General features: G+C 53.3%; 1 protein-coding gene across 6 annotated transcripts in view; it reads left to right on the forward strand.

Moving 5' to 3' along the window:
* The window catches only part of Tbx5 (T-box 5), an 84,765-nt gene that overhangs the window by 38,944 nt on the left and 29,951 nt on the right, over nt 1–15,870 (forward strand). For 2 of the 6 annotated variants that reach the window (XM_005396563.1, XM_005396558.2), the window contains exons 2-6: nt 2,569–2,753; nt 4,362–4,456; nt 6,553–6,672; nt 7,456–7,603; nt 10,770–10,922. In XM_005396563.1, the coding sequence (XP_005396620.1) occupies nt 2,607–2,753; nt 4,362–4,456; nt 6,553–6,672; nt 7,456–7,603; nt 10,770–10,922 (663 nt within the window). In that variant the 5' untranslated portion in view covers nt 2,569–2,606. Of the gene's footprint in view, nt 1–755; nt 968–2,287; nt 2,391–2,568; nt 2,754–4,361; nt 4,457–6,552; nt 6,673–7,455; nt 7,604–10,769; nt 10,923–15,870 lie in introns of those variants that run through there. The other 4 variants (XM_005396562.2, XM_005396560.2, XM_005396561.1 and 1 more) reach the window with 4 other exon arrangements.

The raw sequence follows: 15,870 nt of genomic DNA on the forward strand, positions 1-15,870 counted from the left end.
CTGCAGAGGCCTGGCGCGTGTGTGCTCTCCCAGCGCCTTCAGACCGGGTTCTCGGCAGGGCCCGGTCATGGGGATTACTGTACTTCCCGGGGAGAAGGGTTTGCCGTGATTTGTGCACGCTTCTTGCAGCCGCCACCGGCTCAGCACAGCACAGATGCAGCGGAGGGGAGGGGTGAGCAGCAGGTCTGGGCTGGAGAATCCCATCGTGAGCTGAGTGTTTGGGAAATCTAGTGGAAAAGTGGGAAAAGTCGTAGGTGGAAGAGGGAGAAAAGAGGGTGGGAGGAGGAGAGGGAGAGAGGGAGAGAGGGAGGAAAGAGGAAGGGAGAGAGGGAAAGAGAGAGAGGGGGCAGTGTGTGGGGGAAGGTAGTTGGATAGGCGATTTCAGTACTTTGTAAGCATCAGTGTAGCTCAGCGTCACTGTGCTCAGCAGAGCTGGCTTGTGTTAGAGAGAGAGAGAGAGAGAGAGAGAGAGAGAGAGAGAGAGAGAGAGAGAGAGAGGGAGGGAGAGGGAGGGAGGGAGGGAGAGAGAGGCTTTTACCTCGAATTCCGGAACTTTAACCCTGGAAGCAGCGCTTCGACTTTCAGAAAATTCCCTGGACTTTCTCCTCTCCCAACCTTTCTTCCCGGGGTGCCGAGGAGGAGCGCAGCCCTGGGGATTGCACAGCTAGGCTGTGCGGGCTCCGAGAGCCGCTACTCTGTGATTCTGGGAGCCCTTCTGGCGCCTGACAGCTTGGAAGTGTTCAGGGAGTGCGGCGCGCGGAGGAGGTGTGTGCTTGAGGTGGGCAGTCGCCGCCTAGGCTGCAGCGAGGGCGGCTGCTTTGTGGGCGGCTGTATCCGCTAGGCTGGGCGAGCGGTCCCCAGCGTGAAGCCCGGAGTCACCATGCCTGCACCCCCGCCTCACCACGGGCTTCCCTGCTAGGAGGAGGAGGGGACGTGGTGAATGCACCGGCTTCGCCGAGCGAGCGAGGTAACCGTCCCCGGAGATGGCTGGGGCGGCTCGGGTGGGAGCTCCGCGCCGAGTCGGCTCGCGGGGGCGCGCACGGCGGACTCCGGCCTCTCCCGGCGCCCTGCAGAGCCCGGGTGCAGAGAGTGGCGCGGCCCGGACCTTCCCAGCGAGCGGAGCCCGGGAGGCGGCCGCAGCCGGGGGAGCGGAGCTGCGGCTCGCAGGGCGCGCGGCCTGGTTCTGTCAAAGCGCATCTTGTTCTTCTCTGCCAGCCCGGAGCTCCCCGGACCCTGGCAAGGGCGCGGGGTGGGGTTCTACCCGCCGCCCGGAGTGAACGGGAGTGTATGTGGGGGGCGCCGGCCCTGCTTTCTTTTGTTGTGAGCAGACTGTAGGGCTCCCACCGCTGATCCCCCAAACTGCAAGGACGACGGGAAAGAAGCTGCTTGAGGATCGGGCCTCAGACGCCCGTCCTCTCGGCCCCATCTTTACACCCTGGGCCGCGGCAGACCGGGGCGGGATCCAGTCTTTTACCCAAGCGCCTGCTAGGGCCGCGGGGGCCGCGGCTTGCGTTCCTTTCCCGAGGACTCCTCGTGTTTTCGGCGGGTTGGCGGTGCGAAGCCCTAGCTGGGAATGGCGAGGAGCTGGAAGATCGGGGAGCGGGAGGCCGGCTGTAGCCTCTCCGCAGCCGTGGGTTTGTGAGTTCCGTCCTCCGGTCCTGCAAAACCCTGCCGTGCCCCCTAGTGCAGCGGACCAGGCGGGCAGTCCAATACCTGTAACCAACACTTATCAGGGACGAAGTTCGACTGCTCCAGCCTCCAGCCAGGCCTACAGCTCAGGGAAGCTCTACAAAAATGCGCGCCTGGGGATAGAGCTTAGAAAGCCGGGAGACCGCTCCCCTGGGCGCCTGGGTGCTCTCCCGTCTCGGACCTGCCGCAGTCATTTTCTTCCTTGGGTCTCTGTACGGCTGCTTTGTACTTATTTTTGACAAGTCATGCTTAAGTTTGGGGGAAGGCGGGGACTTTTAACTTTAAAAAGCCTTCCACTTTCCAGCCTGTATCTGTTAAAGATGCCAGGAATTCTCTTTTGGAAACTGTTGTCTCCTTTTGCACGTCGTTTTTCTCCTCTGCTTTTGGTTTTGCAAGAGGCGGGTTATTGAAGGCATTTGGCCTGCTGCAGACATACGTTCCTTTTGTAAGGTTTCATAAAAGGCTCCGTTGGCCTCCTGTACTTGGAGGGAGAAAAGAAATCCTCCAAAGGGCCCTGGACTTTTGTTTGGTTTGGTTTTTGGTTAGTACCCAATGGCTTCCAAAAATATCGACGCCTTATCTTTATTGGCTCTTGCAGGAGTTCGGACAAATTTGACCGGCAGCTTGCTTATCGCCAGAGCCTGCGCAGGGGCGACGTGGGGCTCTCCTCCCGCTCCGATGTGGACCTTTCCAGAGAGGTTGTGCGTGCTTAGAAAGTAATAGTAATGATGATGATGATGATGATGATGATGGTAGGATTTTCTGCAGCCTCCTCCTCCAGCTAGGAACGGAAGTGCTGGAAACCGGATCAAACTGTTCCCCTCCTTACTAGGACTGCCCTCTCCAACTCCTTCTCCCCTCTCCCTCCTCTTCTCTCAGAGCAGAATCTTGCGCGGGCACCAGCCCCAGGGCGCACCATGGCTGACGCAGACGAGGGCTTTGGCCTGGCGCACACACCTCTGGAGCCTGACTCGAAAGACCTGTCCTGTGATCCCAAAGCTGAGAACGCGTTAGGGGCCCCCAGCAAGTCTCCGTCTTCTCCACAGGCCGCCTTCACCCAGCAGGTAAGGAGATCTTACTCTGGCCGCCTTTCGTAGGACCAAAGCCAGGTTTGGCTTCCCTTCTCAATCCCTTTTGCGAGCGAGCGAGAATCTACCCCCAATCTTTCCTTGTTTTCCCACTCAGTCTCACTGTTCTCTGCCCAGTCTCCCAAAATTCCAGCATATTGGCCACCCCAAATTCCATTATACTGCAATCGCATTATTGGGATGATTATCTTTATGGCCTGGGGATTTTTGAGATTTATTTAAATTGTTGGAAAAGTCTCAATTACCCAGCTATTTGGGGTCAGCTAACAATAGCCCAGGTAATTTTTTTTTCTCCCCCGACACACTAAGTGCAGAATTGGCCCTGAGCCCCTTATGAAGGACCCAGTCAGTAGTCGCTCCAAGCCAGTGTGAGCGATGGCTTGACCCCTCTTTAGATCTTCCGTAGCCTTCGCCTGCAAGCCCGCCTGGGCCCCAGCTCGCTGCACCATTTGTCTTGCGGTCGGGGCCTGGCGGCTGTTGTACCCTCGCCAGCAGAGGAGCACCCAGGGCTGGGCCAGGAGGGCACACCCCCGCGACTGGACTTGCCTGGCTCCCTGCTCCCTAAACCTGGCAGCAATGGGTGTTAGAGGGGCCCTAGCGGACCCCATGATTTTATACAGGGCACAAAGCAGGGTGACTTGGCCAGAAGACACATCCACATAGCTGAAATGCTTCTTTGGGATTTCCTTGTGGTTCTAGGATTTTTTCATAAATTTCTGCCTTTGCACTTCAAAAAAAAAAAAAAAAAGAAGTATGTGCATTTTTATAGAAGCAGCCATCCTGAGCACAGCCTGTAGCAAAACTTACAGAATTTTTAAAGGAAAAGTGAATCCTCTTTTTGTACTATGACTGATTATTTGAAAACGAATACTTCATATTATTTTTTTGCCTCCATTTCGTAAAACAACTTTTAGCTAGAAAGCGAAATGTTAGATGGCTTAAGCTATCACCTATTATCAAAATTGCTGGGAGTGAAAGGCCTTAGGTGTAGGGAGGGCCTGGGAACTTTAGTAATACAGACACAGAATTGTTTCATTGTTGCTGTTCTGAGCTGCAGGGAGGTGTCATAATGTAAACGTGTTTAGATTGAAGATTTAAGGTATGCTCCTTTTTGCTTCCACTGTGATTGGAGGGAAACTTGCACGCACAATTTGCACACGCAGTTTGCACATCTGTATGTTTTGTGAGTGGACATCTGGGTGTCTACCCAAGAAGATCTTGAGTGGGTTTTTCTAGCTGGAGGTTTTGTGGGTTTTTTTTCCAGCTATATCTTAGCCAGATTGAAATTGACCAGCCTGTCCTCCCCGACGTTTCTGAAGCAGCCCCATGTTTGATTTCTCTAAGTGTTATGTTGGTCAGCGGCGTTAGGTGACAGCATGATTCTGTGGGACCCAGGAGTTGTTGGACGCCCCTCTGGACTGAGCAAAAACAGGCGGGGTGGATTCCTGGGCACAGCCACTCTCCGAGGCTCAGGCTTTGAGGAGGAGAAAAAGCAGTCTGTGGGTTCTCTGGGAGTGGGGGAGGGAGGGAATGACCCTCCGTACCAAGGCTCACCGCTGTGATTTTTCTCCCCGCTTACTGCAGGGTATGGAAGGAATCAAGGTGTTTCTCCACGAAAGAGAGCTGTGGCTGAAATTCCACGAAGTGGGCACGGAAATGATCATTACCAAGGCTGGAAGGTGAGCTGCTTATGGGGAAACGATAGAAGACAAGGTGACTGCCAGAGAGAAAACAGAGGGGGCAGAGAGAAAACAGAAAACAGAATAGAGGACCGAGGTGAGAGGAGGGCGAGAGGGAGAGAGAATGAATATGACTACTTTGTTTGACTCGATTCAGGTCAAAGGGGCACAGGAAGAAGTAGTCCTTGATTCTCAGAAGAACGGCGCAAATGCCCAAACCTTGATCTCTAGGCACAGGGCATTTATTTCTTCCACTTCAAATACAGAAAAAATAGAGCACGGAGGCTGTGCTCTCCGGACGGACTAGTCATGAGAGAAAGAGGAAAGAGGGAACGAGAAAACTGAAGACGGAGAGAAGGGCCTTGCGTTTCGTAGACTTCGGGCTCGGGCCCTCGCCCCCACCCCCACCCCACCCGCCGACCTTGGAGCGGTTCCAGGGTCCTGCCCGACAGACAAACTCTGGGTTGTTGAATGTATTCGCTACCTCGCTCATTGTTTACAGAAAGCGGGAGAAGCCTTTGAAAGTGAACCGGAGCTCGGCGGAGCTCTGCACACAGACACCGATAAACACGGCAGCCTGGGGGAAGCTCTCGCCCCAGAGTTCCATTCCAAGCTCTCGCGTCGTAGCTAGAAAAGTCAGGCTCGTGGAGGCGGGCGGCAGGGTCCCACACCTATGCGCCCCGGCGTGTGCGTGCACGGGGACAGCCTCGCCCCATGCCCCAGGCCCCATGCCCCATCCCCGCCCCTGCAGGCTGGTCCTGCGCGCGTCCGACGGGCCGGAGCCCCCAGGCTGCCCCGAGCAGGCGGTGCGGCGGAGAGGCCGGGAGGCTCGGCCCCAGCCGCCGACTGTGTGAAGACACAGGGTGGAGCGCACTCTCCAGACGCCCCCAGTTCTGCAGCCAAAGCCTCTCGCAATAAACTGACACCAGTGACATTTATTATTATTTGGAATTAAACAATGTCGGCTCCCTGCTCGGCCCACAGCCGGAGTGAACCAGGGGGTGCGCGCTGTGTTTATACCAAGGCACTGAGGTCCTCTTCCCATTCCCCCGCCGAGGAAGCAAAGACCCAGCCGGGCGCCTTTTCCCCCACGCCCGAGCCGAGAGGATTTAACTATAAAAGGCCTGCGAGGGCTCCGGCGCCTCCGCCTCCGCTTGCAGGCGCGCGCGGGCGTGTAAACACTCCAGGCCGGGGCTCCGCGGCTTCGGGGCGAGGCCTCGGTCGCTCTTCCCGCCAACGCCGCGCAGCGCAGGTCCAGCGACTCGGTCTCTCGTCCGGGCCAGCCTCCAGACCGGTGATTTGGGGGCGCACTCCTCAGCAGGCGGGAAAGGAGCTGGGAACGCGCGGGGCTGCTAACCCAGGGTTCTCCGACCGCGCCCCTGCGCACCACCGGCTTTTACACCCCCTCTATGCCAGCTTAGGCCCCAGCTCCTCCCGAGACCAAATCTGGATAGGTTTGGAATTTCTTCGCTGAGGAGCGAGGATTTTAGGCTTCCTGGACTGAGGGCGAGGCACCTTGGGGGAAACGGTGGAACGTTTAGGAATACACTCCAGCTAAAGACGCGTGTCCCGGCACCCATCGGGTTAAACTGGGCATCGCCCCGAAAACCACCCGCTAACCCCCAGCTCCGGAGAGGGCAGGCAAATGCACAACCGCGTGGGTCTCTCCTGAGCGCGCACGCGGTGGTGTTGGGGACGCACAGAACACCTGGGGGGAGGGTGGCTGGCTTTGAACCTAATGAGTTTCATTTCTCGCAAAGCGTAGGTGTAGGGCTCAGAAGGGAGCATTTAGTAAGCGCGGAAAGGGGGTCCCCTTTCAGCCATCTTCAAAACCGAGGCTCTCTAAGATGCAGCCTGGTTTCTGCAGTGCTTCTGGGCACCTCCACCTCCACCTCCATCTTTCCGGCCTTTGCTCTTCTCCCCAGAACTTCAAGGGAAACCCGGGGTGGATCTCAGGGAGAGTGGAACGGGGCCAGCTTTCTGGCCTCTTGTTTCTCAAGGAACGGCTGTTTCTTTTGAAATTCGTGAACAGTGCTCTTCCGAATACGGGCATTAATTCCTTCCCTTCTCTCTCCTGCTCCCTGTCCCTCTCCTAGGCGGATGTTTCCCAGTTACAAAGTGAAGGTGACCGGCCTTAATCCCAAAACCAAGTACATTCTCCTCATGGACATTGTTCCTGCCGACGACCACAGATACAAGTTCGCGGATAATAAATGGTAGGCGCTGGCGTGGCAGGGAACCGTTGAACCAGCAACTAGCTCCTGCTGTGTGCTCCTGGCTTGTGCCTTTCCCATACTACAGATCGCCCTAAAACGAAGGACCAGCTCCTAGTGTTAACTCCCATTTTATAGACCAGAAAACTGAGGCTTGGAGGAAATGAGCTGCCTCTACCTATTGCTGCACCTATGGGTTGTAGATTTTTTAAAAAGTGCATCGATGCAGGGTCGTGAGTTCAGTTCCTGGTACCGGAGAAAAACAACAACAACAAAAAAAAAATTAAAAAAAGTGCATCGTTACCAGGTGCTGAATGTATTTCTGGAGGCATAAAACCATTTACAGCTATTTTTTATAAGTTACCTGCTTTGAACATTTTTTTTTAAGTGAAATTGCAAAAACCGGCCCATGGCATTGGCGTTGAAAAGAAGAAAGAAGAGAGGTCCATTGCATGGGTCCGTGGCTCCCGAGGTGGCCAATAGTACAGAGGCTGGAAGGGGAAACCCCCACCCCTAAAGTACTTAAGGAGTTTTCAAGGTTTTTTACACGCCCAGACATCCAGAAACCGCAGATTGTTTGTGGGCAGCGAGCGGGAGGCTACAAGGCCCCTGGTGTTGCTGGCGCTGGGGGAGAATGAGGTAGAAGCAGGAGCCAGGCTGGGAGCTTGGCTGGTCACACGCAGGACACTCAGGGGCATCTGGGTGACCCCAGAAAGGAGACGCAAGGGTCAGGTCGCCGCTGGCCGCCACTGGCCCGGAGATTGCTGACACTTCTCCTTGGTCTAGGTCTGTGACGGGCAAGGCCGAGCCCGCCATGCCCGGCCGCCTCTACGTGCACCCTGACTCACCAGCCACCGGGGCTCACTGGATGCGACAGCTCGTCTCCTTCCAGAAGCTGAAGCTCACCAATAACCACCTGGACCCGTTTGGGCATGTGAGTCCCTCGCACCTCCAGCCCTTGGTCCTCTCCGCTTCTTTAGCCACCCGCCCCTTTCTTGTTCTCCTTTCTGATCTCAACTTCTCTCCTCTGTTCTTTTTCTCCTACCTTTTGCATCTCTTTTCCGTTACCTACTCCTCCCCTCCTCGTTGAGTTTCCCCTCTTTCCCTTTGTCCTCCCTCTGTCTTCACCATCTTCCTGCTCAGAGGGTGCATTCTCGGCCGTCTTCCCTGAGGTCCGGTTCTGGGTCTGGGTCTGTCTTCCCTTGGCAGCTGGAGACAGGCTCCCCAGTTCTGCTGGCCCAGGGTTGAGGGTGGGGCCCCAGCACCCAGCCTTCTGCCTTCGGTGCGGTGTGGGGGTCGTGGGGTGATGGGAACCAAACCCTATGAGAGGTGAGGGCTAGGAGCTGTTTCCATCCTGTCCCTTCCCAGTCCCGCTTTACTGTTACCGGACTTTTCTGATGAGAGGGAGAGATCCCATGTCACCTGCCCAGTTCACTTGCCAGTGGGCCCAGTGGAGGCAAACCCCGGCACCAGTGCCTCTTTCTAGCTGAATGCTGTTGCAGATATGTTTTTCTTCCTCCCCGTGTCTGGCTTTCTCCTCCCCACACCCATGCCCGGAGCATGTAAGCCAGAGTCTCCAGTGGCCCAAGAGAGGGCCCGGGTGAATTCTCCAAAACTGCATGCAGGAGGTCCAGTGTGCAAGCCCCTCCTCCTGTGCAAGACAGTGTGCAGCTTTTAGTGGATTCTCGTAGGGTATCACTCCTCTTCCGCAAAGAAAATGAAGAACAGAACACTGATTTGGGAGGACATGTCCCTAAATCTCTTCACTGGAAACAGTCCCTGGAAGTCTCCAGATTCCACTCGTAGAATCCTTGGCTTGGCGTCTCCACCCTGCGGATGAGCTCATGGCCCTGACAGCGTAGAGAGGAAGGAGAAAGTGCTCAGGTTTTGTGCAGAACCCTGCAGGAGATGGGAGGTGACTTGCCCAGGGTCACACAGTTTGTATTTGGGAACAAAGATTTGAGGTTAGATCCCACTAATTCTGAAGGTGGCTCGGCCCCACCAGCTCGTCTCTCCAGAGAGAAGTGGAGGGCAGATGAGCGCCGAGAAGGAGGAGCTAGGTGGGAGGGGTTGCAGCCTGCAGCACCGGGTACAGTGGGTGGTGAGACGGTTGGGTGGATGGCCTTCGAGGAGAAAGTCCCCTAGCCCTTCTGTGCCGCCTAGAGGGCTCCGAAGGGTGCAGATGGCCTCCTGGGGACAATGAGCGGAGGTGACTGTCAGCTCCCTAGGGTGTTGGCTGGCCAGGGTTCTCCTCCAGGTTCCTGGTTTCCTGGAAGGAACGGGACCATTGCATAAAGGTCTCCCTGCTGGGGTCCTGCTCAGGGCTGGGACCACTGGGGCAGGGACCTCCCTGGAACCCCGCCTGAGAAGTGGACTAGACCCAGCACCATTTCAGCTCCTACCCTTCCCTCTGGTTTCCTGAATCTGTGACGTTGGGGTGGACACCTAGGCAAGGGGCACAGCCCTGCCGCCAAGTTTGAGGCACCCTTGTGAGTTTCAGGTCCTTCTGAATAGCTTAGGGGAAGAGGGAGAAGTGCTCGACCCCAGCCTCCGGGCTTTTAATCCAGACCCCTAATAAAATTAGGAGCCATTAGATCACTCTCACGCTGATGTCTCTGCCCTGTCCCCAGCCATCAAAGCAATTTGGCTAAGCCGGGAGGATGGCTGCACTGGCTGGGGGCTGTGGCGGCCGGCGGGGCCCCTCTGCGTCTCTCTGTCGCCACGCCACCCCGGTCGGCCGGCGTCGCTATCGGCCCGGGAGGCGGCCCGCCCCGGCAGCCGGAGATTAGAGCCTGAGGCCAGGTCCGGAGCCGCAGGGCTGAGGGCTTGCTCGCCCACCCCCACTCCCGGGGTCTTCAGGGTTGGTCCCGGAATCCTGCCCCAGGGTCATCAATGCAAATAATCAAAGACACTGAGACAAGCCGGGCCGCCGCTCCAACTTGCCATCCTGGGGAAAAACCAGGGCAGATTTTTTAGGCCCTTAAACACAGCAGCTTGCCCATTCAGTGGATAAGTATCAGAGCAGTTTGGGTAAATATTAGCATTAACAGCCTTCCGGGAGCATCGAAATGCAGGCGTCAGGAGGACAACAAACCCAGTTTTATTAGAAGCGAAGCTCTTCGCCAGCGAGTAGTCCTGACTCCAGCAAGAATGTGCAGTGGGAAGTCCTCTCCCTTCTCCTCCTAAGAATAACAGTGGTTGTAATAACAACAGGGCAGCGACCGAGACGGCAGTTGGACCTCACGGGTCCCCAGGACAACCCCTAGCTCAGGGCGATGGAAAGAAAGGAGAACAGTCCCCCCAGAAGCAGATAGAGCAGTTCCAAGCCTGGAGATAATTCTGCTTGTGGATCCTGCAGCATTGATAAAGTCGGAGAAAGTGAACCGAGCGGGGGGCATGGCTCCTGCTTTGATGGGGCGGCGTTCTGGGGTGCTTCCTTCTCACGTCTCACTATCCTTTGATGCCAGATCGTGTCCCCCTTCCTCCCACACAGACTCCTTTTCATGAACTCCTCTTTGCGTGTTCTCCAAACAAAGACTTTGAGATTTGAGGTCTGTTCACCCACCAGCTCTCAGAGTAAAGCTGTGCGGCAGTTACGCTGGTGAATTTTATTCCAGTTTGACAAAAACTTCACGCTTCCCCTTGCACCTTTTAGTGGGGTTTTGCGTGCTCGTGTGCAGGAGGTTATTTGTCTGTCTGTTTGTTTCTTTCACCAGTCATTCAGAAGTTGCTGGCTTTCTTTCTCCGTCCTCGCTTGGCTCTCCTTGGGGGGCAGGAAGTACCTTATGCAGAGAGTTAATTTATTAAGCAAACTTTATTAAGAATTCTGATTTACTGCCTTGTGTGCCTTGGGTAGATTCCTGGAATATTACCCTGGCCTTTTTTTTTTTTTGGTTGGAAATTGTCATTTCTTAAATGTTTCTTTTTAATGAAATCACTGGCGCCTTTTCAAAACAGGAGGGAAAAAATGACTATTTTTTCGAGCGAGCGTGTATAACGAGGCTAATTCCTGGGGTTCAAGGAGAGAGGGAGCAGGGATTTATTCAGAAACAAAGGGAGTTTTGACCTTCTTACAATCTCATTTTCTTTATTATTTTTAGATTATTCTAAATTCCATGCACAAATACCAGCCCAGATTACACATCGTGAAAGCAGACGAAAATAATGGATTTGGTTCAAAAAATACGGCGTTCTGCACCCACGTTTTTCCGGAGACGGCGTTTATCGCGGTGACTTCCTACCAAAATCACAAGGTAAGCCTCAGAGTCTAGCGGGCTGCACCTGGGGCCACCTGCTGGTTTATGTGAATATGCAGGGTCCTGACTGGAACTCTGTGCTTCAAGGGGAGTTTTATTCTTAACTCACATCAACATCACTGACTTCTACACCTGGGGGCTGTGCAGGGACCGAGCCGCCGGCCACAGAGTACAGTGGCTGTCCCCTATCCATTGAATTGACAGGACTGTCTCAACACACACGTGCATGCACATGCATACCAGTTAGAAATCAACTTGCAGCCAGGTGTGGTGGGGCACACCTATAACCCCAACATTTTGGGAGGCTGAGACAGGAGGATCACAAATTTAGGACCAGCCTGGGCAGCTTAATCTGACCCTGTCTCAAAAGAAAGGGGAGGGGGATATAGCTCAGTGGAAGGCCCTGGGTTTAATCCCAATTCCTGAAACACACGCATACACATACACACACACACACACACACACACACACACACACACACACGCACATACACACAAAGCAACCACACTTTTTTCCCCACTGCATAGATGCCATTTGATTATGTGGCCCCATGCTGAGGTAGGTTGCTAGTGCTACCCTTTCCTGAAGCTGCATTTTCTGTTGGGATCTGTGTCCTTTCCTCCACTCTGCCTTTTAGAGACATTGCAAGCAAGGATAGGGCAGATGGCAAAGGAGAAGAGCAAAGTAAAGGTCGACAGGGTCAGTAAGAGCAGGTGGGGCAGCTTACCCAGCTCTGGATGTGGGATGTGGGCACCCCTCCCCCATCTCCTGTCCCCTCCAGTCAAGTCACGGTGGGGGAAGCTGCCAGGTACAGAGCCTGGCCAAGAGGCCAGGGAAGGGTCAGAGGCAGGGTTAGCACCCGAAAGGTACCAGTCATCCTCTGCAGGTCATTCTGGTGTGGGCTGGGTGGCAGACGATGCCCCTGCCGAGGCCAGGGCTGTGGTAGCACACTTCAGGTAATCTCCCCGCTCAGGTTGTCGGGGACCAGGCTGAGCTGTGGTGGACACTCCCTTCCAGATCTTGGGAGACCTTCTTTCCTTACTCCTCCCAAACACAATTACTTTTTAACCGGGAAGGAACATTTTTCCAGAGTTCCCTGCCCTTGCTGAAGCAGCAAGAGCGAAACACCAAAGTCCAACACCCAGCCTAAAAGTTGTAAAACTATTTTGGGTCCCTTTGAGTCTGGCTCGCAGACACCTCTTTGCTCAATGGTGGCTGCAAACTCATGTTTAACTTTGTGGCAGTGGTCACTGGAAAAAATAGCAAGGAGGAGGAAGCTCAAGCCCCCACATAAGGTTCTTAGAACCTCCCAGACCTGACATAGTGTCCCGAAATACATCCAGTCTTTTTTTATGCCCCCAAGGAAGTCCATGTTCAAAGTGAAAGGACGGGAAGAGGTAGACATAGGACATGCAAAAAAATATGGGTGCTCAAGTCCTTTGGGGGGAAATTCCTCAGCTCTAGGACCTTTTGGCCTCCGCCCTTCTTGTACCTTGTTTACAGGTGGATGAAGGCATAATTGTCCTACACGAACAGTGAGTATTTATAGCATACCGTTTAGGGTTTCTCTTTATTTTTTTGTGTACTTGGTACCCCACAGATTTCTAGAAATGCCTTCCCTGATGTACATATTTAGGGATCCATGTACATGAAAGTATGCCTAACCAGCTGGCGGGTCTGTGTGAATTGTAAGCACAACACTGGGTGTTGTGTGTCTTTGCGCTCGTCTGTCCAACAGTATGTGTTTCCAGCTGTGCTTTTGGATATGTGGGTATTTGATGACTACACCAAGAGTTGCTTTTTTGCCTCACTGGTTGGACCAGTGAGTCCAGTATATGGAGCTGCATAGAAAGGTCTCTTTGGCCAGCCTGACAGACTCCTTGCCATGCAGAAGAGGGGTCTCCTAGGAGGGCTTTCTGTCGCCCTGACCCGTGGAAACGTTTCCTCTGCTTTGTACTTGTCCCAAAGGCACCTGCTCTCCGTGTGAGGGGCGAGTCCGAAGCAGGGCACTTCTGCAGGCAGTCGCAGGGCTTCCGCAGGCCTTTCCTGCGTGGATATACGATGTGTGATTCAACGAAGCGGCTGGGGCTGTGTGTGATTTGTAGACTCGGCCCCATGGCTTTATTGTCCCACCTGGGCTAGGTGTTGAGATTTCTGACTTCATGGGTTGAAGCCAGCTGAATTCTTATTCAGTGTGGGCTAAGGGGTGGAGTCTCAGGGGGAGGCTGCTGGGATTCAGATCTGCTTGGCTTTGGAGGGAGCGCTTAACTCAGTTTCCCTGTCCATAAAATGGGGGTAATCAAAGCACCCACCTCCTAGAATTGTGAGGATTAACGGAGATTATCTCTGTGAGTAAGGAGCTGAAGCCGTTGGCTGACTGCCTGACTGATGAGTTTATTATTAGCAAGACAGCTCCATTCAAAGCGCACACTCTGGAAAACTCTTGGCCTACCAGGCTTGCTCCCTGGCTATTTTCGAATCTCAAACACTAAGATGTTCAGTAAGTTTTTATTACTGTGGTTGAAAAATAATTACAAATGTTAGTGCTTGTGGTTTCTTTGGTCCATTCCCTGAGCATGCCATCAACATTAAGGACTATTCATTTAGCATTTTGCTTTGGAGAGAGGAGCAGGGAAAGAAAAGTGATCCATGTGATTCAGGTGTCAGGGCAACTGTGGCCAACACTGGCCTCCAGATTTTTGGGTCAAAGGGCTCAGTGCCTTCAGGGTGCTCTTTCTCCACGTGGACGCAGGTCCCAGGTGGAGGGAAGTATGTGGCAGGGTCTGCACACCCGGGGACCACAGGGCTCCTAATGACGAGACGTATTTCCTCAGCCCAGCTGCACTCCCAAGATGGATTTGGGAGTTATTTCCCCAGATGGTTGACAGCTTGAAAAAGATATTTAAAAACTGGAATCTTCCCCAGCGACATTCGCTCTGTGAAACACGTTTTTGTAAAGTCCTCGCTGGACTTGTCAGCAGCTCTCAGAGCAAACCCTAGAAATATTTAGGTGTTAAACAAGTCACGTGGGCATTTCATTTCCCGCCCTTGCAACAATGCCCATGTATGCGAGCATGTCTATCCCCCGATATTAACTTACTTTCCCATCAAAAGGCATTTTCCTCCTGCTTAAATCATTGTGTATGGAGCCCATATTTATGAGGTATGAACTTTCTGGTCAGGACCAGGAAATGAACCCCTAATAGAGAGACATAATTAAGATGTTTGGCTCTCGAGAAGTTTTTTTTTTTTTTTTCCAAAAGCAAGAATTCACAACAATTATTCTCATTAATTTTTACAACCTCTGTCTCACCAGTTGGAGCTGGTATTTATATTTGTTTTCTCCTGCCCGTCCCTCCCCCCGGATATCCATTTTCATGCTCATTTTGGAGAGAGTACGTTTGTTCCGTGAATAGAAATCATTTCTGTGGAGGCCTCTGGTAGACCTGGGCCATGCAGGTGTGTCGGTCTGGGTACCCGTGAGTAGCTTATTAGGAAGGGAATTTTGTAGGCAGGGTTACAGTGTCAGTGGTCACGTATAAAAGGAGACAGTATTTCACCCGCAGATAAGCTTGCAGGTAAACATTGCTCAAGGATAATTTTTTGGTCCTGTAGGCATCTATGCTCAATCTCGAAAAGAAAGGTATAAAATTGTCACACCTGAGTGTGTGTTCAGCAAATTGTGCTTTTGCTACACAGACAGAATTTTGCAAGCTATGGTGATTAGCACACGAATTAGGTGGCTGTGGGCTGGGAGTATAGTCTGGGGGTGGAGAGCTAGGTTCTATCCTCAGCACATCAGGGTGGGGGTGGGGAAGGTAGTAGTGAACCTGTTGGAAGTGTAAGGGAATAGTTTGGGCCCAAGGCTTTCGCTGATAAAATTACAACTCGCACCTTTTTTTTCCCCTCAGGGCAGTTTTTGGCCCTCAGTTCTTGGTGGAGTAGTGACATGAGAGGTCACGAATTCCACCTTGAATTCTTTTTTTTGCCCTTTTTTTTTTGTTGTTGTTGTTTTTTCCGGTACCGGGAATCGAACTCACGACCTCACGCTTGCCAGGCAGGTGCTGTGCCACTGAACTAAATCACCAGCCCCTCCACCTTGAATTCTCGTCCTCATTGTCTACAGCACTGGCAGGGACCAGGAGGGAGTAAGGTTTAGGGTTACCTTTACCCCTGTAGAAACGATCTGGTTTTCACTGAACCCTTGTGAGCTCATGAAAATGTTCTGTCATTCCTTGGGTTGTGTTCTACTGTGGCAAAATCTGAGTGGGAAAGAAAGCCTGCCAGGTCATGGGTCCTGAGATTCTTCAAATATAACTGGATTCAGAGGCACGCATCTTGAAGATGGTTTTCTAAGGGGGTTTTGCGGATCTCGCTACCCATGCCAAAGAGTCAGGACAAGATCAGAAAGCTGCAGGAATGAGCCCGGTTCAAAACAATGAGGGAGGAAAAGAGGGAGGGAGAGCGTGTGAACACACATCCACACACCCACACACGCATGCATGCACATCTACATAGACTTTCTAAGAGCAGTTTTAGGTTCACAACCAAGTTAACTAGGAAGTCCAGAGAATTCCCATACAACTCCCCCCACCCCGCTTTGTGCAGACTCTGACACTACCAGCATCACCCCCACCCCCCAGAGGCGCATCTGTGGTAGATGTTGTCACCCACCCCCTAAGGTCCATTGTTTACACTGCGGTGCAGTCTCCATGTTGCCTGCTCTATGGGCTTGGCAGACTGATGCACATCTACTGCTCACTGCAGTAGAAAGGAGGTCCTTCCCCTGCCCTGGAAGTCCTCTGTGTGCCATCTGTTCATCCCTACGCCTCTCCCTCCTCCCTCCAACCCCTGGCCTTCTTCACTTTCGCCATAGTCTTGCCTTTTCTAGAATGTCATTTGGTTGGAACCATAAAACGAATTTAAAATGTGAATTGTACATATA

The sequence above is a fragment of the Chinchilla lanigera genome, unplaced genomic scaffold, assembly GCF_000276665.1.
Source record: "Chinchilla lanigera isolate Chin_1 unplaced genomic scaffold, ChiLan1.0 scaffold00054, whole genome shotgun sequence".
Classification (NCBI taxonomy): Eukaryota; Metazoa; Chordata; class Mammalia; order Rodentia; family Chinchillidae; genus Chinchilla; species Chinchilla lanigera.